Source organism: Trichosurus vulpecula, chromosome 1 (assembly GCF_011100635.1).
Source record: "Trichosurus vulpecula isolate mTriVul1 chromosome 1, mTriVul1.pri, whole genome shotgun sequence".
Lineage (NCBI taxonomy): Eukaryota > Metazoa > Chordata > Mammalia > Diprotodontia > Phalangeridae > Trichosurus > Trichosurus vulpecula.
In genome coordinates, this window is record NC_050573.1 from 61,454,490 (window position 1) to 61,474,709 (window position 20,220).

The window sequence follows — 20,220 nt, forward strand, 5'->3', positions numbered from 1 at the left end:
TGATTAATTCGTCATCACACAGACAAACCTTTGGAAAAGGAGGTAAGCTCACCAGCCAGAAGAAAGCTGAAATTAGACCCGGGGAGGTGTTTAAGTTTTGTCAGTTGGTGGTGAGTTTTTGGTGTGGCGGGTGGTTTTTGTTTGCCTAGGTTGAAGGCAGGTGGCTTATCTGTGATCATAAAAATCCTCCTTTTACTTCCGATGCCCCCTCCCTTTTTCAGAGGAGACCGAGATCCCCAAGGCTATCAGAGGAACCCAGGCTCCGGACAGTATTCTTAAGACAGAAGGGCTTTGTTTCCGGACCTGGGGACAGAGTGCATATCTGTCTCTCCTTGACCAAAGGAATAGAGCCAGAGGTTTATCTCCAAGAAGGATTGTCACCAAGTAAGGAATTTTTTTCTAGGGAAATGAAGCTGGGGAGGAATTCCTCCGTTTATCTCTAATCAATTCCACAAATACTATGTACCAGGACCTGTTCTAGGTCCACCGGACTCTGATCACTTCCCCTGGGGACACTCAAAACCAGCTACAAGGTGGGGGGTGGGGTATACCCTACCCTGCTGAGATAGGGCAGGAGATCGTGGAAAGTCTCTGGACCAGACTGCAGGCAAGTCAGGGGAAAGGAGACTCCTGTTTCTACACTTCCTAGCTCAGTGTCCATGGACAAATTTTCACTTTCTCATCTGTGAAACAAGGATAAAAATTCCTGCCCTGCAGAGCAGAGGTGTTGGGGAGCTCAAGACACTATAGAAATTCCCCTTATTACAAGGTTAGAACGAGAAGAAACATAAAAGGCCTTTAGAAGATAGAATTTCAGAGCCAGAAGGGAGCTTAGAACACAGAACTTGGCAAGTTTGAGCAGGGGAGGACTTTAGAATATATAACTCAGAAAGGAACAGAACCTTGGAACGTAGTGTCTGAGCTAGAAGGACCTGTGTCAAGGAGGTGAAGAAGTAGATGGAATCATGGGCCTGTAGACCTGAGTTCAAACTGAGCCTCAGGTGATCACTCTCAGCCTCAGTATCCTCATTTAGAAAATGGAGGTAATGATAGTGCCCACCTCCTGGGGTAGGGATGAGGATAGAATGAAATGTTGATGAAGCATTTTACAAACCTTAAAATCAATGCTAGCTGCCATCATTATTAATTATTACCATCGGGTTATTGTGAAGACCAAGTCAACCAACATCTGTGGATCTTAAAGAGCTCTACATAAAATTATTATTAAAATGGCACAGGTATGGGTGGGGTGGCACAGCAGATACAGCACCAGCCCTGGAGTCAGGAGGACCTGAGTTCAAATCCAGCCTCAGACACTTACTAGCTGTGTGACCCTGGGCAAGTCACTTAATCCTGATTGCCAAAAAAAAAAAAAAAAATGGCCCAGGACTGGAAGGAATCTTAAATAACAGAAGGTAGGCCCTGAGAGGGACCAAAAACGTTATTCAGTCCACTTTTGCAGATGGAGGGCCTGATTCAAGGACCCTTCCTACCAGCCCACACCTGCCTCAGGGAGCCAGGAAACAGACCAGTCTGATCAGGTCCTCCTCCCTTCTTGCCTCTCTACCCTCCTAGAGGCTGAAGGTTATCCGAGCTGGGGCTAAGGAGAGGTGGGGGTTGCTGTGGTCATTCTACAATGACTCAGGGGGAATTCAGGGCCATGGAAACCTAAAGAAGGAAGAGGAATTTTTTTTTTTTTTGTTAGGGAAGGGAGGAGGGCAGAGGACTCACGCACGTGAGGAAGGACAGGAAGAAAGTCTATTAGCTAGAGGCAGGAAATAACAGTAGATTCCATTAAGAGGCTACACATCCTCCCCTGGGAACACCCAGGGGAGACACTCGTACATTGGAAAGAACAAGTGATCCGCTCAGTCAAGGCTTCAGCTCCCAGCTCTGCTGCTGACTCAGTGGGAGACCTTGGCCGAGTCCCCTCCCCACTCTGGGCCTCAGTTTCTCCATCTTGCAAACGGCCTCTCCCTCCTTCCCTACACACTGGCCAATAACCAACTTTCAGGGTTCATAGGGGGACCTCTAGGAGAAAGGGCCATTGAGGCAAAAGTAAAGGGGGATGGAAGAGTTTCCCTAGGAAATTATTTCTTCTGGTAAAATTCCTACACCCTCCCCCCGCCCCCCTGCCCAGGGCTGGGATATGATCTCCTGGATCTTCTCTTCCAAGGAAAAGTCCAGATGGGGGAGGGGTTCTGAGCCTCTGGGCACTCAAGGACCTCCTCCTTAGTTCCTTTCTGTCCTCCCCTCAAGGTTCACAAAGTGGTGTGAAGCAATCATTTGGGGCTCAGATACCCTCCTCTTAGCACAGGGGTACATGGATCCCAAACTCCATGGAGTTTGGGGGACACAACCTCCTCCCTCCCTTGCAGTCAGAATGTTATACACCATGACCATAATCAGTTGATACACCCATCTCACCAAAACAGAGACTTCATCTTTTCCATCGTAAAAGTCAGACCAAGAGGGCCCTTAGGACATGGAATGGCAGAACTGGAATGGACCTTAAAACAAAGGGCCTTTAGAACATGAAATGGCTGGGCTGGGAGGGCTTTTAGAATGCAGGATATCAGAGCTGGGAGGGCCCTTAGAACACAGAATGTCTGAGCTAGGGGAGAGACAGAACAGAGAATGTCAGAGCTAAGGAGGGCCCTTAAAACCCAGAATGTCCGAGCTAGGGGAGAGGCAGTCAGAACAGAGAGTGTCAGAGCTAGGAGAGAGGCCCTTAGAACCCAGAATGTAGGTGCTGAGAGGGTTCTTAGAATACAGGATGTCAGAGCTTGGGGAGAGGAATTCAGAGCAGAGAATGTCAGTGCTAGGAGGACCCTTAGAACACAGCATGTCTGAGCTAGGGGAAAGACAGAACAGAGAATGTCTGAGCTAGGAGGACCCTTAGAACACAGCATATCTGAGCTAAGGGAGAGACAGAACAGAGAATGTCAGAGCCAGGGAGGGCGCTTAGAACCCAGAATGTCCGAGCTAGGGGAGAGGCAGTCAGAACAGAGAATGTCAGAGCTAGGAGAGAGGCCCTTAGAACCCAGAATGTAGGGGCTGGCTCTTAGAACACAGGATGCCAGAGCTGGGCAGGACCCGTAGAGATTCTCTAGTCTAACTTTTTCCAGGTCATACATCAGGCTAGGAGCAAAGTTTAGATTAGAATCAGGGCTCTTGTCCCCCAGTCCCTGAGTCTGTGCCCTGGATGACTCATAGGGGGCGAGGAGAGAATGGACCAGCGGAGGCTTAGTTCCAATTCATAGACAAGTCATATCCACCTTTGATAAGAATGTCTCCCTGCTTCCTTTATCTCTTCTGGTACAGGCATCCCCTTAAAGGGCCAGTGTGGAGCTATGGTCCCCACACAGACTCCCTTAGTCATCTCTTCCCATCTGCCCCCAGTGTATAGAGGCCCAGCTCTATCCCTAGTCATTGGAGCAGTTGGGGCAGGGACCTGGCAGCCTTGGGAGCATTTATCTTGGTGCCCCTGGCCCAGCCCTACCCGCCGACAGCTCTGAGGCCCTGATGGGTAAACAGGAAGACAGGCAGATGAAAATAACTCTGGGGCAGGAAGCTCACTTATCCTGGCCCCAGGGACGGGGAGCCAGAGCTTAAACCTAAGCCTCACCCAACACTTCCCCACGTGGCTTTTCCACTGTGACAGAATGGGGAGGTCATACTAGCTCCTCATACCCAGTGGCTACATACCTTCCTAGAGGGAACTGGAGGCTGGTTCTGAGGTAATAGAAACAATCCTCAACAGTTCACCCAGGCCAATGGGGGGCAAAGTTGGGAATAGGACAGAGAATATCATATTATGAGATTGTTAAAGCTAGGGAGACTAAAGAACAGAGAATACCAGATGAACCTTAGAACGTGGAATGTTAGAGCTGGGGTGGACCTTAGAGCATAGATGTCAGAGCTGGGCGACGAAGGAGAAGGGGAAGAAGGGTTTTCTGAAATAGAACATCATAGCCAAAAGTGTCTTTAGAACCCAGAATGTCCTAGGTGGGAGGATCCTTCGAGCATAGACCATCAAACCTGGAAGGATCCTTAGAAAATGGAATGGTAAGGCTGGAAGGAGCCTTCAAGACTCTATTAACTCAGTCAGCTTGTTTTATAGAGGCCAAACAAAGCCCAGAGTGTGGCAGACCTGGGACTCACAGCCTGAGCTCCTCGACTCCCATGCACCCAGTGCCTAACCTTGATGGAGAAGTGCCTAACGGTTCATGACATGGTTGTGCCCAATCTTTGGGGAGCGTGGCCTTGACCTCAACCTTGGAATAAGGGATAAACCCAGGCTGGGTCAGATACCTCTTCCAAGCCTCACACCTGGCAGGACCTGGTCATAGCCAGGCTAGGCCTGCAATCGGGTGGGGAGGGAGGGGAGTAGGTCAGAGTTCAGCTATGTGCATTGGCATCAAGGCCAGGCCATGGAACAGGACAGCGTAGCAATGCTGCAGGATGGCATATTGATCCCAGATCATTATATCGTAAGATGTCAAGCTGGAAGGGTCCTCAGAGTTGACCTAATTTGAGTTGACTGTGTTTGACAGATGATGAAACTGAGGCTCAGATCTATGCTTTAAAGTTCCTCCTAGCTGTGTGACCTTCTAAGTTCTGTATTCATAGGGGTTACGGAGCTTAAGTGATAGGGGGTCATGAGAAGTAAGTGGCAGAGTTGGAATATAAATCTGGGCCTTCTGATTCCCCCCAGTGTTGTCCTCAGGGGCCTATGATGCCAGGTGAGGAGGGGGTTGAGGGTAGGTGTCCCATGGGTCCATGGAGACAAAAGGCTTGGCAACCCTATCAACGAAGGGGGAAAGGCACTCACCGTCTCTCAGGATCGTGTCTTTGAGCTTCTCCAAGGCCTCAGCAAATCGGGCCACGTGGGCCAGCAGCTGGGATATGTCCTCGACATCCACAAAAAGCCCATCACTGCCTTCCACAGGGCTGTTGGTCATGGGGCTCTTATGACCCCGGCCCAGTGTCCAGGTGCTCGGGGCTGAGAGGGGGAAGCCGGCAGCACTGGCATGGCGGCTCAGGCTAGTTGGGCGCTTGAGAGTACCCACAGCTCCTGAGCCTAACTTGGTCCCGCTAGGAGATGACTCCGGTCCAGCAGCATGAGATGACAGCTCTGTGGTATCCTTCCTGGGCAGCTCCTGGTGGGAAGAAAGGAGACATCATGAGGTGAGGGAAGGTGAAGAGAACAGGATGATGCTGGGGGAGCCAGGAAGCCTGGGTTCTAGTCTTTTTTTTCTGACCTTAATTTGCTATGTGTTCTTACTTTCCCCATCTGTGAAATGAGAGGCTTGGGCTATATAAGCTAGAAATCTAGAAAAGAGAAGCAGGCGGTGGTCATGGAGAACTTGGAAACAAGTCATGCCTGACTAACCTTATTTCATCTTGTAACAGGTAGATGGGGGAATGATGTGACTAGAATCTTACATAGGGTTTTAAAAAATTAATTAATTCATTTATTTTTAGTTTTCAGCATTCACTTTTATAAGATTTTGAGTTCTAAATTTTCCCTCCCCCTCCCCCAAGACAGCATGCAATCTGATATAGGCTATACATATATTTCCACATTAGTCATGTTGTAAAGAAGAATCAGCCTTACATAGGTTTTTAGCCGAGAGTTTGATTAGAGCACCCTACTATTCTCGTGGAGAAGAGGCAGAGACGTGATACAATTAGACAGAGAGCTGATCAGACCGCTCTGCTCAGAAAGCCATTAATGGGTCAGCGTTAACCGGGCAGGACGTCTCCAGTGGAGCGCCCCAGGGATCTGTGTTTGGCTTATCAGAGGCTTGGATGAGGACATCCACGTTTTGCTTATCAGAGCAGCAGATAGGACTGATAGGTGACACTGGCTGATCGTCAGAAACCAAAAAGATCTTGACAGGCCTGAGCAGAGATAAAGTTCAATGGGGATAAATACATGTCAGGTCTCACCCTTGGGTTCAAAAAATCAATTGCAGAAGTATAAGATAGGGAGGTGGGGTGAAACAATCATTTGTTTAGAAAACATCCCCAGGATCTTAGTGGGCTGCAAGTTCAATGTGGGTCAGCTGTGTCTTGTGGCAGTCAAAAAAAATCAGGCAACATGGGGCAGCTAAGTGGCCTAGTGAATAGAGAGCACCAGCCCCAGAGTCAGGAGGACCTGAGTTCAAATCTGGCCTCAGACACTTGACATTTCCTGGCTATGTGACCCTGGACAAGTCACTTAACCCCAACTGCCTGGAAAAAAAAAAGCTAGTACCTTCCAGGAGTAAGGAGATGATAATGCCTCTGTAATCTGCCTTCATCCTGTCCAGCTCTGGTTGGCACAGTTTAAAAGGGACATTGAGAGGCAGTTAGGCATGGCAGATATAGTGTTAGAATTGGAGATCTGATTTCGAATCCTACAATAGACATTTAACAGCTGTGTGACCTGGGACAAGTCATTTATTTAGCATCCCTCAACCTTCTTTATCTATAAAATGGGCAGCCGGGTGGTGCAATAGATAGAGCACTGGGCTTGGCATCAGGAAGACTCATCTTCCTGAGTTCAAATCCGGCCTCAGGCACTTACTAACCATGTGACCCTGGGCAAGTCACTTAACCCTGCCTGCCTCAGTTTCCTTATCTGTCAAATGAGCTGGAGAAGGAAATGGCAAACCGCTCCAGTATCTGCCAAGAAAACTCCCAAAAAAGGGTCGTGAAGAGTCAGACACGACTGTAGTAACTGAACAGTGACAACAAAGTAGACACAATCATAGCATCTCTTTCTCTCACAGGGTTGTTGTGAGGCTCAAAGGAGTCAATACACACGCATATGTATATGCGCACATATACATGTGCAAACCTTAAAGCTCTTCCCCTAATCTCGTGCCGCTGTCTCCCACCTCCTTCACAAAACACCACCACTCCCTGGAATGCCCTCCCTCCTCATCTCTGCTCTTTGTATCAACCGCTTCACGACCCCATTTGGGGTTTTCTTGGCAAAAAACACTGGAATGATTCGCCATTTCCTTCTCCAGCTCATTTTACAGATGAGGAAACTGAGGCAAACAGGGTCAAGTGACTTGCCCAGGGTCACATGGTTAGTAAGTGCCTGAGGCCGGATTTGAACTCGGGAAGAGGAGTTTTGCTGACTCCAGGCCAGGTGCTGTATCCGCTACACCATCCAGCTGCCCTGCCAGCTCCCTCCTCCAATATTCCAAAATACTGGAATATTCTTCACCACCCACATCCAGTCCCTGGCTAAGTCCAATCTGTTCCTCCTCCGCCTCTCAGATCTGCCCCCTTCCTTCTGTGTAGATGGCCACCCCCTTAGTGGATCAGCTCAGAAATGGCCTCCCTGCTTTCAGTTTCTCCTCTCTCCACAACCGTCTTCACACTGAAGCGCCTTTATTATTACCTCTGTTGTTATTATGATTACAAGCTGGAGGGTGTCCAGAGGAAGGAGGTTGGAGACTGGTGGTTGAGACCAAGTCATATGAGGATTTACTAAAGGAACTGGGAAAGTTTAGCCTGCAGAAATGAAGTCTTCGGGAGGATGCAGCTGGCTTCCAGTAGTCAGGGCTGTCTTGTGGAAGAGGGAGTCTACTGACTTGTCTACTCGGCCCCAAGCAGCAGAACTAACAGGGGAGGGGGGTTGTCGGAGGTAGGTTTAAGCTAGAGTTAAGAAAAACCTGCTGTCCTAAGGTGGAATGAGCTTCCTCAAGAGATCATGGGATCCCTCTGGAGAGAGGTCTTCAAGCAGAGATTGAATGAATGAACCCTTTCTCTCTCTTTCTCTCTCTCTCTCTCTGGACAACAGGGTTAAGTGACTTGTCCAGGGTCACACACGTGGTAAGTATCCGAGGTCAAATTTGAATTCAGGTCCTCCTGACTCCAGGTGCTCCAACCTCTGCATCACCTAGCTGCCCCTCTCCCCTGCCCCAATACTTCCAGTATGTTCTTTTGTACAGGGTTGGGTTGAGGACCTCCAAGGTCCCCCAGAATGTGCATACTCTGAACTCTGAGAGCCCTCCTAGTGTTGATGTTCTCAGGTCCCAGTGGGAAGTTATGGGGCATCCCTGGGTTTACAGGTCAAAGGCAAAGGGGTGAGATTTATTATGGGGTTCCCCCCCACCCTTTTCCAGGCCTCCCTCTGTTACTCAATTTCCTCCTGTTTGGGGGCCCTTTCACAAGCAACTCTACAGAACCTCCAAACCACAGGGCAGGGCGGCTCAGCCGTCTCTTCCTGCTCTGACTACAGCGTGGTGGGGGTGGGGTAGGGCTGCTTGCTTCAGTTCCATCCCCACTACCAGGAAAACAGGGTGCCACGATCACAAGAACTCTTTGCTAGAAGGGTCCCCAGAGGACGTGTAGCTGTACCCATCCAGAACTCCCTTCTACAACTTCTTCTTCACCTTCTGCTCAGGATGGGGAATTCACTCTCTAACGCCCTCCAGATAAACTTGAACACCCTGGGTTCTTGCTAATTCTTCCCCAGAAAGCCAAGCAGCAGCTGAAGAATAGAAAGCAAGACCCTCATGTCAAGTCCCAGGTGAATTAAAAAGGGGTAGGAGGCAACCCTGGGGAACCATTTTGTGCCCAAGGGCCACAGGACTCAGGGCAGGGTGGGGCAAGTCATGGCCCTGTCTTTCCAGGGGATTCCTGACCCACATTTCTAACTGCCTATGGGACCTCCCCACCTGCATGGTGTCTGGAGTCCCTAAATGAAGGCCTCATCCCTCCCCCAAAGCTAGACCTCTTTTAACACCCTCTTTCTCTTGAGGGCAGTACCATTCTCCCTGGATCAGCACCCAGGCTCAGACATCTTTGACTGTTCCCTTTTCCTCACTTCCCCCACCCCCGCCCCAGCAATCCAGTCCATCCTTCATCCACAACGCCTCTCAGGTTGGCCCCTTTCCTTCTATACAGATGTCAATCAATTCAAAACCAGCCGTTTTTCCTCTCTCCAATAATGCCTTCTCACTGGAGCAAAAAAACCTAAAATCTGATGCACTGACCACTCCACCATCTGCTCTAAAAAGCTGAGTGGTTCTAAGGTGAAATGGAGATTCCTTAGCCTGGGATTCCAGACCCTCTACAATCAGCCTCCCATCTACCTTTCTATTCTTTTTTAAAAATTTTTTTTAAATTATTTTTTACCTTTCTATTTTTAAAATATTTTTTAGCTTTTCTATTCTTTTAAAAAAATTTTACCTTTCTATTCTTTTTTAAAAATGTTTTTTTAATCTTTCTGTTCTTATTTCACATCACTTCAATGAACTGTACATTTTAGCCAAACTGGGCAAGAGAGCTCTTTCCCCTAATCTTGTGCTACAGTTTCCCATCTCCTGGTACTTGTTTCATAACACACCAGCACACCTGGAATGCCCTTCCTCCTCATCTCTGCCCTTCAGAATCCTCCTCAAATATTCCAAAAGCACTTTGTCTGGATTTCACTTTTGCACCCACCTATCTCGTATTATATCAAAATATAAACTTCCCCCTTTAAGGAAGGGATTATGTTTAACAACAACTACCTTGAGGACAAAACTTTGCACATGGTAGGCACTTAGGAAATGTTTGTTTGTATCGAAGTTTCCCTCTGCTAAGAGGCTTGAGAATGTCTCCTTTGGCCCCCAGGAATCTGGGCATGGAAAGGCAGAGAGAGAATCAGGAGCTCCAGAATTGGGAGAATCATATTTAGAGGTAGAAGGGATTTTAAAGATCATCTGATCATTTTACAGAGGAGGAAACTTGGACCAAGAGAAGAAAATGTAACTGGTATCACGTGAGAGAGTCAGGATTCAAAGCCAGGTCCTCAGACTTCAAATCCAGCCGTCTTTGCACTCTACCAATACTGCCTCCCAGCCAGTGCCCAAAGATGGGAGTGGGAGGGCAGGAAGCAGGGAATCATGTCCCTCAGCAGAGGCCACAGGTCTGAATCCCATCATCACCACTTTCTGTTGGGACCGTGCACAAGACCTATTTGGGTCTCAGTTTTCCATGATCTCAGATGAAGGAATTAGACTAAATGATTGCTAAGGTCCATTCTAAATGTGATGCTCCAGGCTCCAGAGAGCCCCATAGATACTCCCCATAAGTCAGTCAGCCAGCCAAGTATTTATTAAGCACCTACTATGTACCAGGTACTATGCTAAGTGCATCATCTCCAGGCAGCCCTGGGTCTCCCTCATCACTTCCATCAGAGATTGGGAGATTCTTGCCAGAGATAAGGATGGATTAAGCAAGAAACTGAAGACCTAAGGAGCAGTGGTGGTGTTTTACATCACTACTGTTCACTGAAGCCAAGGAAGATAGAAAAGAAAGACTGGCTTGGGAACTGAACCCCTGGCTAAGGAGACGGTGTCTGAGAGCATGTGATCCTGGCCAAACCACTGACCCCCCTGGGCCTCAGTTCCTCGTCTGTAAAATGAGAGGGTGGGAGTGAATGACCTCCAACACAAGTAACTGTAATGATCCACATGATGAGTGGGGGTGCTACGAAGCCTCGAGGGGAGTCAGGAAGGCTTTCAGGAGAAGGGAGCTCTGGAGCTGGGCTTTAAGGGATGAGTAGGAATTCACCAGGTGAAGAGGGCAAGGCATGGGCATTCCCCACCGTCTCCCGCGAAGCTCCCTGATCTCCCCCCAAAACCCTCAATGGCTCAGAGTCTTCCCAAGATGGCCCCCAATGACCCTTGGGAAGAAGCAGCAGCTTCCTGGAGCAGTCCTGAGTTCAAGAGAAAACCACCCAGTCCTTGGGGGATGGGCAGGTGTCCAGCTCAGACAGGGGGAGCAGAGGGGCAACTGACTGCAGGGCCTCCCTCCACCCCTCTGCTCAGCCAGGCTTGGGAACCCAACTTCCCCCTTTCCCTCCCGCCATTCGCCGTACCCTGGCCAGGCCTACCTTCAGCCGCACGCGGGGGTCTCTGCTGAGAGACTCAGCCCCCCTGAGACCAACTGAGTAGGGACTGTAGCTCTGCTTTGTCCCCAGTCGCCGGCTTAGCATCCCCCTGACCTCCAGTGCCCCTAGGGTGGGACACAGGGTAGGAGGGGGAGCCCCACCTAGAGAGCTTCTTGGGCGCTGCTTCATGGGGGCGGGGGAGGACCCAGGGCAGGGAAGGGGGTGCCGAGTATGGGCGTGACCACTACTGATGAAGCCCACGGGATCCCCGGGGAGCACGCCCCCCACCCCAACCCCCAGACCTCAGGGACCCCTCTCAGGATCTCCTTAAGGCTAACTAAAGCCTACCTCAATCCAGGTGCCACACCCGAATCTCAAGGGAAAAAGTGGGGGGAGTCAAAGAATTGGGGAGACTCTGAGCTCTGACCCATTCTAGGCCCTGGGACCCCCATTCACTCCAGCTTGGAGACCCTTCCTCCTCTAGCTTTGAGGGTTCATTTCCTGATCCTGCCACCCTATCTGGCTCCTGTCATCTCTGGCCCTTCCCCCTTTTCCGCCTGCCCCAGAGAGTGAGCCGAGGTTTGGGGTTCAGATCTTGTCCCCTTTGGGCCGTTAAGCCAGGCAATCCCCCTCCTTGGACCTCAGTTTCCCTTTCTTAAGATGAGTGTGGTGGACGACTAGCTGATGTCTGAGAGTCTTCTCTGGATCTCAGGAGCCTCAGGTCTGCGCTCAGCCCTGGCCCAGTCTCCTCCCCTCCCCTCCCCCCAGGCCAGGACCACTCACCGAGGGGGCCTGGGGGCTGGGGCTTCCCGCACGGCTCTTTTTGGAAATGGATGGGGTTTTCATCAGCTCCCGCTTCTTCCTGGAGAACATGATGTGTCTGGCTCCGGGGCCGTGGGTGGGAGGAGCAGAAGGGCTGAGCTGAGCCGCCGCCCTCCAGAGGGGGTCAAGGGGGCCAGGGGGCCAAGGTGCCTGCCCAGCTCAGGGCCCTGGAGGGGAGCTCCGAGATCCCCAGCCCTCCCTCTCGGTTCCTCACTCCAGACGTCTGGCGGCCGATGGGACCACATTGGTTCTCCCCCCTCCACCTCCAAGCTGTCAGAGCCAGAGCCATGTGACAGGGGCCCGCCACTCATTGGCGTTGGCCCCGTGGTCTCCCCCCACCCCCCAACAGGAAAAGGAGCGGAAGGCTAAACACACACCCACAAAAACATACCACCAAGCTTATTTTCCTCTCTCGGGCACTCTCCTCTGCACAGGCCGGCTTGGGAGCCCTCTCCTGCACTCCCCTGCCCCCTTCCCTGAGAGCTTTGGAGTGTGGAGGACCCTGGGGAGCAGCAGCCCTGGGATCTGGGGGGAGGGACCCCAGTATGGCCCAGGATCTCAAATACAATCCCCCACACACACACCTCATGGAAAAATCTTAACTTCTCAGCCTCAATTTCCACATCTGTCCAATGTTGTGAGATTCGAATGATATCCTGTATAAAGTTCGTTATAAACCTGAAAGTGCTACATATGTGTGTCAGCTATAAATGCAGCCAAACCCACCTACCAACGCACACACATGCACATGCTCACACACGTACACACACACACACACACACACACACACACACACACACGTCTTTAAGGGTGGAGAGGCCTCAGGAGGCGGTCCCAGCTAGTCTCAGCAATTCCAGCATTAACCTGTCTGGCAGGTGACTGGAGCAGGTCAGTTCCCCTCTCAGAGGAGCAGAGGATGCAGAGCTGGGAAGGGTCTCAGGGATCATCTCATCCAACAGGGAGGCCCGGAAAGGGGAAGTGAGTTACCCAAGGTCATGCAGCTCGGTAAGGAGCGGAGCTGGGATTCAAACTCAGGCCCACTGACTTTAAACCCAGAATTCTCTCCACTTATTTCAATTCATTTGACAAATATTTTTTAAGGTCTTGGGATATGAAAGACACTAAGAATAAAAACACACAAATGAAACAATCCCTGCCCCTAAGGGCGGAGCCTGCTACTGAGCTCTGGGGCAAATTCGTTGGGGGGCTGGAGAGCTGGAAAAAGAACAGCAGCTCATACAGAGAGCTCCATTTCCCACCTCCATGTCTTTGCACTGGCTGTTCCCCCTGGTTGGAATGCACTCCCTTCTCCCCTCTACCATTTAGAATTCCTAGTTTCTCTTAGGACTCTGTTGAAGCCATCTTCTATATAGGAAGCCTTTCCTGACCCAGCTGCTAGTGCCCTTCTCCCAAAGTTTCCTGGAATCCATTTTGTATGTTTTGTGTAGTCCTACACATCTACATATCACTCCCCACCCCCACCCCCCAGACTATAAGTTCACTGAGGGCAGTAACTGTTTAATTTCTGTTTTTGTATGTCTAGTGCCTGGCACATAGTAGGTATAATTAAATATAAATGCTTGCCAATTAATCGATTGATTGAAGAGGAACAGAAGCGGGGAGTGGCAGTAAAAGCTGAGGGGGGCAGCAGAGGAGTGGGGAGTGTTCAGAGACAATGGAACAACCAGGATTCTCCATTCAATGCGGGGGTGATGGGGAAAGGCGAAGGAAGAGAGGAAGGTTCAGAGAGGAGCACCATAGTTCAGGGACAGATGTCAGTGCCCTGGGCCTAAGCCCCATTGGCCCCGTATTGGTTAGGGCTCTGCTTACAAAAAAGGTACAGTATAGACACAGGTAAGTATAATTTGTGGTGAAAGAGATGGCAAACCCCTCCAGCATCGCTGCTAAGAGAACCCCAGAGGGGGTCACCAAGCGCTGGACAGGGCTGAAAAATGACTGAAGGACAGAGAGTAAGCCAAGGCAGTTTGCAGTGGTAGAGAGGCCTTAGACCTGCAGAGATTGCCTTCTAGATTCCTCATCTGTGAAGTGGGAGGGATGGAAGTGCATGGTCTCCCAGAGTCCTTTCAGATTCAGGAATCCTCTGAGTCCCCCACTTCTGGGGGGAAACCTTTGCCTGGGAGCCAGGACACCTGGGCTTGCCCCAGAGCTATGTGAGTGAATTCAATGGAAGTATGCTTGGACAGCTAGGTGGTAAGTTGAATGGAAAGGGGCCTGGGTCAGAAGACCTGAGTTCAAATCTAGTCTTACTTACTAACTGTGTGACTCTGGGCAAGTCATTTCACCTTGTTTGCCTCAGTTTCCTCATGTATAAAATGAGCTGGAGAAGGAAACGGCAAACCGCTCCAGTATCTTTGCCAAGAAAACCCCAAATGGGGAGAGTCGGGCATGGCCAAAATGACTCAACAACGAAAAAGCTCTTTGTATAGGTTGGGACTCCCAGAGAATGGGAAGGGCACTGGCTCTCGCTACAGTGGCCTTTAGCAAGGGGCAGTCCCCTTGGAGTGTCCTGAGGGGACCCCGGGACTGCCTCTGGGATGAGGGCACTTGCCTCCCCTGGACCTTGGAGGCCTGCAGGGGAATTCCTCTCCTGCCTCTTTGATTAGCATCCTCCTCATCTGTGGGAAACTCCTACCCCGCCTTCCCCAAGCCCCTCCACCTTCTGGGTTGGCCAAGCCTCTCCCGGCCCCTTCCTTCCTCCCTCCAACTCTCTCAAGCATGCTCCTGCCTCCCGAGAGAGCTAGGACTTTAAATCCTAGACCTGTGCTCACACACTCAGATACAGAACCATTCACCTGGAAAAACTGACATCCACACACATCTGTGTGCACCCTCCTCCTCCCCCAGTCTTATATCGCCAGCATTGGACATTTAGAACTGGACCCCGCCCCCGCACACACCCCTCTGCCATTTTTGTAGTTGTGGTTCAATCCCGTCCAACTCTCTGTGACCCCTTTTTGGGTTTGTTTGTTTTTTTTTTTGGCAGAGATACTGGAGTGGTTTTCCATTTCCTTCTCCAGTTCATTTGTACTGTGGCTCCCTATTACCTCCACGGTAAAATATAAAATCTTGTTTGGCTTTTAGAGCCCCTTACCAAAAAAAGCCCCCTCCAACCTTTCCAGGTTTCTTAAATCCAAGTATTCCACATGATCCTGCAACCTTGGCTTTCTGGCTGTTTCTCCCACCTCTCACCTCCCACCTGGGTGCTTTTGCCCCAGCTGTGCCCCAAGCCAGGAACGCCCTCCCTCCTCACCTCTGCCTCCAGGCCACATTGGCTTCTTTCAAGGCTCAAATGCTGAACCACCACTTTCTGCAGAAGGCCCTTCCCACCCCACACATCCTTTCCTGGGAGACCTCCCTTTACATTGGATAGATCTCCTATGTACATATGTACTCCTATGTACTCTTTGCATGTTGTCTTCATCAGAAGGCTGGTGGTTGGGACCGCCTGCCTGAGGGCTGGACCCCAGCGGGTGTACCAGCCACATTCTAGACAAGCTGACCCACCACACACACACACACACACACACACACACACACACACACACACACACAGCTACATCCACATCCCTGTCTCTTTCTGGGACCGGGCCGGGGCTATTGAAGGGGTCAAACACCTGTAGGGCCCAAGGAGGAGGTATTTGGGTGTGCCAGTGAGCATGCATGGGGTGAGATGCCGTGGCTGAACCCTGACGGATCATTGGCTGCCTAGGAGGGCAGCCCCTGCTGTACAAAGCTCAACCTCTGGGCTCCTGCCAACTGGCACCTGTCTCTGATGGGAAAGCCTGGCTGCTTCAGGGGACCTTTACTTCCCCTCCTCTTCCTCCTCCTCTCCCTCCCCTTCTCCCCCTCTTCTTCCTCCTCCTATGGCCCCATCCAGCCTTTACAAAGCACCTCCCTGCCCCACCCTCACATTGTCCCCTCCTCCTGTCACCTCCCAGCCTCCCTCCTCCCCAGATCTCTCTTCTTCCGGCCAGCCCCACCCTCCTTTGGAGACTCTCTTCCGGCCCACACCAACCCTATTCCCTCTCTGTCTCTCCAGCTGCCCTGCTGTGGCCTACCCTGAAGCCTGGGATCTGGTCCTGCTCTCCCCTCCCTTCCCCATTCCTCCCCTTCCCTCTCTTCCCTATCCCTTCCTTCCCTCCCTCCAGGATCCCTAGTTACCTGGGGGGTGGGGGTGGAGCAGCTGAGGCTTTCTCTGAATCTCAGCCTTGTACCTGCTGGCAACTCCTCCACAAACATCTCCAGCAAAGGGGCACACTCCAGCCTCTCCCCAAAGACCCCAAGCAATGGAGAACTCCCTCCCTCCCAAGACACCGGGTTCCACTTTTGACTAGTTCCTATTTGTAAATTTTCTGAACTTAGAGAGCCATGACATCTTCAGAGATGGGTGACTCTCCGCAAGGCAGCCCTCTTAACAGAAATCTTTGCCACGTTTCAGAACAGGCTGGTGGGAAGTCAGTGAACCTAAGGCCTCCCCACCTTCCAGACAGAGCCGGGCCATCTTGTGACCCAGAGTGACCAAATCACACAATCTCAGACTTGGCCCAGCCTAAACCAGAACAACAATCCCTTGCCCAGGCCCTCCCCCCCCCCCCACATGGCTGGCCAGCCTCCATTTGAAGGGAGGCTGTGCTGGGTGCTCCCTGTGGCCCAAGGCAGTCAGCCTATTCGACTCTGGGATGCTCTCCTGGTTAGTATGGTTCTCCTAACGCTAGGCCCACCTTCTTTCACTCTTCCTTCTGTCCTTTGAGATCAAGCAGAAAAAGTCTGATCTCTTTAATTCACAAACTTTCTCTTAATTCATAAATCTTCTCTCCTCAGGGTCTCTCATCCTCATAGGGCATGATCTTCAGGCCTCTCATCCTCCTCCCAAAGCTCTCTAGATCATCAGTGTCTTTCCTAAAATGTGTCCCCCAGAACTGATCAAAGTACTCCAGGGGTGATCTAACCAGAACAGAATATAAAGGCAGTCAGACACCCATGTTCTGGACATACTACCTCTCTTAATCCAACCTAAAGTCACTCAAGCTTTTCTGGTTGTAATGTTGGATTCAGTTTGCACTTGTGGTCCCCTGGAACTCCCAGGTCTTTTTCTCAACTGCTGTCTAGCTACATTTTCTCCACCTCCACTTCTTAACCTGTATGGTTGATTTGTTTGACATATAGGACTTTCCCTTGATCCTTTTTAAAGTCCACTCACTTTGCCTTCAATCCTGGACTCAGTTCATTGCCTATCTGCAGGGTCTGTCCAAAGTATGTTTACTGAAGGACCAATTTTATGGATTGTCCATCCAACTGCATTTCATAATCTGGACCAGAGCCACAACCACCATTGAACCAGAGCAAAGGGGGCTTTGCCCCAAAGTGCCAACATCTGGCACTGGTATGGGTGGGGAATGACTTTCTCCTGAGGATGCGGAGAAGGCAGTCTTACTCCCTGTAGTGATTAGCCAGCTCATGTAGCCACGTGGCACAACTAAGGGTCGACTACTACCCTTTTCTTAGACCTCCTTCCCTCCTACACACACACACACACACACACACACACACACACACACACACACACACACACTGGAGCAAAAGTCAGACTTTCCCCTCTCCTGATATAACTGAACCTATGGTCAAATGGTTCTCTGTGTCATTGTCCTGCCTTACCCCCCATCTGCCCAGTGAGAAAAATTCTACTTTCTGGTCTAGTCTGGACAATAGATTTTCTTCATCCACTTGTTTGTTCTTGTGTGGATAGTCAGGTTGAATTCTTTTGATGGTCTCATTCATTCAGGAGGATCTGCAATACTCTAAGGCAGCCAGTAGATAGAGCCTGGACTCAGAAGGGCCTGAGTTTGAATTTAGCTTCGGATTCTCACTAGCTGTGTGTGACCTTAAGCAAGTCACTTAACCTCTATTTGCCTCAGTTTCCTCAACTGTAAAATGGGGGTAATAATGAGATATCGGTAAAGCACATAGCGCAGTAATTGGTACACAGTAAACACTATATACATATTAGCTATTATCGTTGTGTTATTGCAATGAATGCATCATCTTCAAACAAGAGCATCTGGAGGACTCCACTATCCACATGGAATCCCACTTCCGTTTGGACCCTGGCTTCAATGTCCTCCTTGGTGTGCTGTGCTGGGGGCAATACTAGATTGCATTTAGCCACCCTAAGCTTCTCCCTGGCCCATTAAAAAAAAATCTATATTCTTCTGGTGATAATCATATGAGTGCAAGTCATGGAGTACCACATGGGAAAAAGTGGATGGTCCCCCAAAAGACAATGGAGGTGCAGTGAGCAAAAAAAAAATGGCAAGTGGCATGACTAGGAAAAAACTGGCCCATTTATGTACCAATAGGGAGGCAGAGCCAGCCAAGACATCGTGAGGGAGGTCCATGGCATGTTGGGTGGACTGCCTGTGGATGTTGGGAGCAGTGCCTATGGAATACATACAAGAGCACATGGACAGGGGTCACACAGGCTGAGAAGACGAGTGGGTTGTAATCTGCACATGTAGATGAGATCACAGAAGTATAGAAGTCTAGCCCTCGGGATCCTACCTATTCTTTCAACAAATTATTTTCAATTTGGTCTCAAAAAATCTAGCCTCGCTGTCAGACGATGAAGCTTCCCTCTTCTCTATTATGAATTCTAAGACTGAGTGGTTACTTCCTCCCAAGGCTCCTATTATTCCCCCTTCATCAACTAATTCCTCCTTTTTTGATGTCTGTTTAAAAATGATAATTAGACCCATAGTAGAACTCCCCCCTTCGCTTTTTCCACCTTGTGAAAAACGTAGGGGAGGGCGCATGTTTACCTTGGGAACTATATCCCCCACGTGCCTGTACAGCAGGTGATGACGCTTCCCAGGAAGGATTCTGGTTGGATGCAGTTATTTTCAGTGTACCTAGTGGGACGCTGGGCGCTAACTCCCTAGAAGGAGATGGGACTGGGAAGACTTGAATAGGACTCTGGAAAAGAGAGAAGAGCAAACAGAAATGGAGCTGGGAAGGGACTCCAAGGCTATGACCAAGTTTTGCTGATAGTAACAGAGTCATTCCTTCTTATACCAGGAAGTGCCCCCTGTACAGACCCTCCCAGTTGTGGGTCTGGTACTTGGAGCTGCAGTTCTCATCCCAAGGAGCTCCCTTTGCAAGACTCCAATGTTTCCCGGACCTGATTCAAAGAGGGAACATCTTGCAAACCCCAAGGCTCCTGGGTCCAGCCACTGGGCTGATTGCTAACATCCCTTTCTCATTGCCTAGGTTGCTGCCTCTGGCTGATACAGCACTGTCAGGAATGCAGACTCAGAAACTTGGGGTTTGTTTGTTTTTCTCTTCTGCTCACTCGCAGAGCCATGCTGATAAGACAGCATGGGAAGTAGGTCCAAGAGGCCTTGCAGCCTACATTCCCTGGAAGTTTAGGAGGCTTAGAGCTGGGGAAGTGCAAGGTGAGGATATTTGTTGTTGGATTATTTCTTGGTGCATATCATTCATTCTCTTTTAACTAAACATACTTTTGCATTACCATGACATTACATAATAATTATAACCGACTACTTATATGTGTGTTAAGGTTTGTAAAATCCCTTACATGTTAGTCAATAAACATTGATTAAATGCCTTCTGTGTGCCAGGGACTGGCCCCAGAGCTGGGAATAATACAAAGAAAGGCAAAAGGCAAAAGACAGTCCCTGGCTTCACAGTCTAATGGGGGAGACAACATGCAAACAGCTACGTACTAACAAGATATATACAAGATAAACTGGAAATTATCAGTGGAAGGAAGGCACCAGCATTAAGAGAGATTGGGAAAAGCTTTTTGTAAAAGGTGGGATTTTAGCTTAGACTTGAGGGAGGCAGGAAAGCCAGGAGGCAGAGATGAGGAACAGGCATGGGGGACAACCTTACGAGGTATGTACTGTTTTTATCCCCATTTTTACAGAATGAAGAAACTGAGGCACCCTGTGGTAAAATGACTTGCCTAGGGTCACGCAATCAATAAATGTTTAAGGTAGGTCTGGAACTCAGATCTTCCTAATTCCAAGTCCAACCCTCTATCCGCTTTATTACCTAGCTGCTCCATATTAATTCTGGCTGGCAGGGGACAGAGAGAGAAATGGGGGCTCATGAGTAGTGGGTGAAAAGATTACAAACCCTAAAAGTCCTAAGAACCTGAGCACAGCATCAGAACCCGATATTTGAAATTCTCATTAAGGCAAGTCACTATTTTATCAGTTGCTCTGGCAGAGAGAAAGATCAAGCAGATGTCTAGTTACATAATTGAAATCTGAAAACAATGCATTTATTATATGTTTTTTGAATTTTATATTTTATGGAGTTTTTATTTTATATTTATATATTAGTTTAATATATTACATATTTTATATATTATATATTTATATTAATGTATAAATAATGTAAATATATTATATATTTATATATTAGTTTTATATTGAGTCCTCTCTTATGGTCTGCTGTGCATATGACAATGT

At 49.5% G+C, this 20,220-nt stretch overlaps 1 protein-coding gene across 6 annotated transcripts in view; it reads right to left on the bottom strand.

The window, feature by feature from the left end:
* ARHGAP45 (Rho GTPase activating protein 45) overlaps window positions 1–11,944 on the bottom strand; it is a 49,817-nt gene extending 37,873 nt beyond the window's left edge. For all 6 annotated transcript variants that reach the window (XM_036769504.1, XM_036769479.1, XM_036769497.1 and 3 more), the window contains exons 1-2: window positions 11,669–11,944; window positions 4,835–5,162 (exon numbers count right to left, since the gene is read on the bottom strand). In XM_036769504.1, coding sequence (XP_036625399.1) covers window positions 4,835–5,162; window positions 11,669–11,758 — 418 coding nt within the window. In that variant the 5' untranslated portion in view covers window positions 11,759–11,944. The remainder of the gene's footprint in view (window positions 1–4,834; window positions 5,163–11,668) is intronic.
* Between the last annotated feature and the right edge of the window lie 8,276 nt (window positions 11,945–20,220).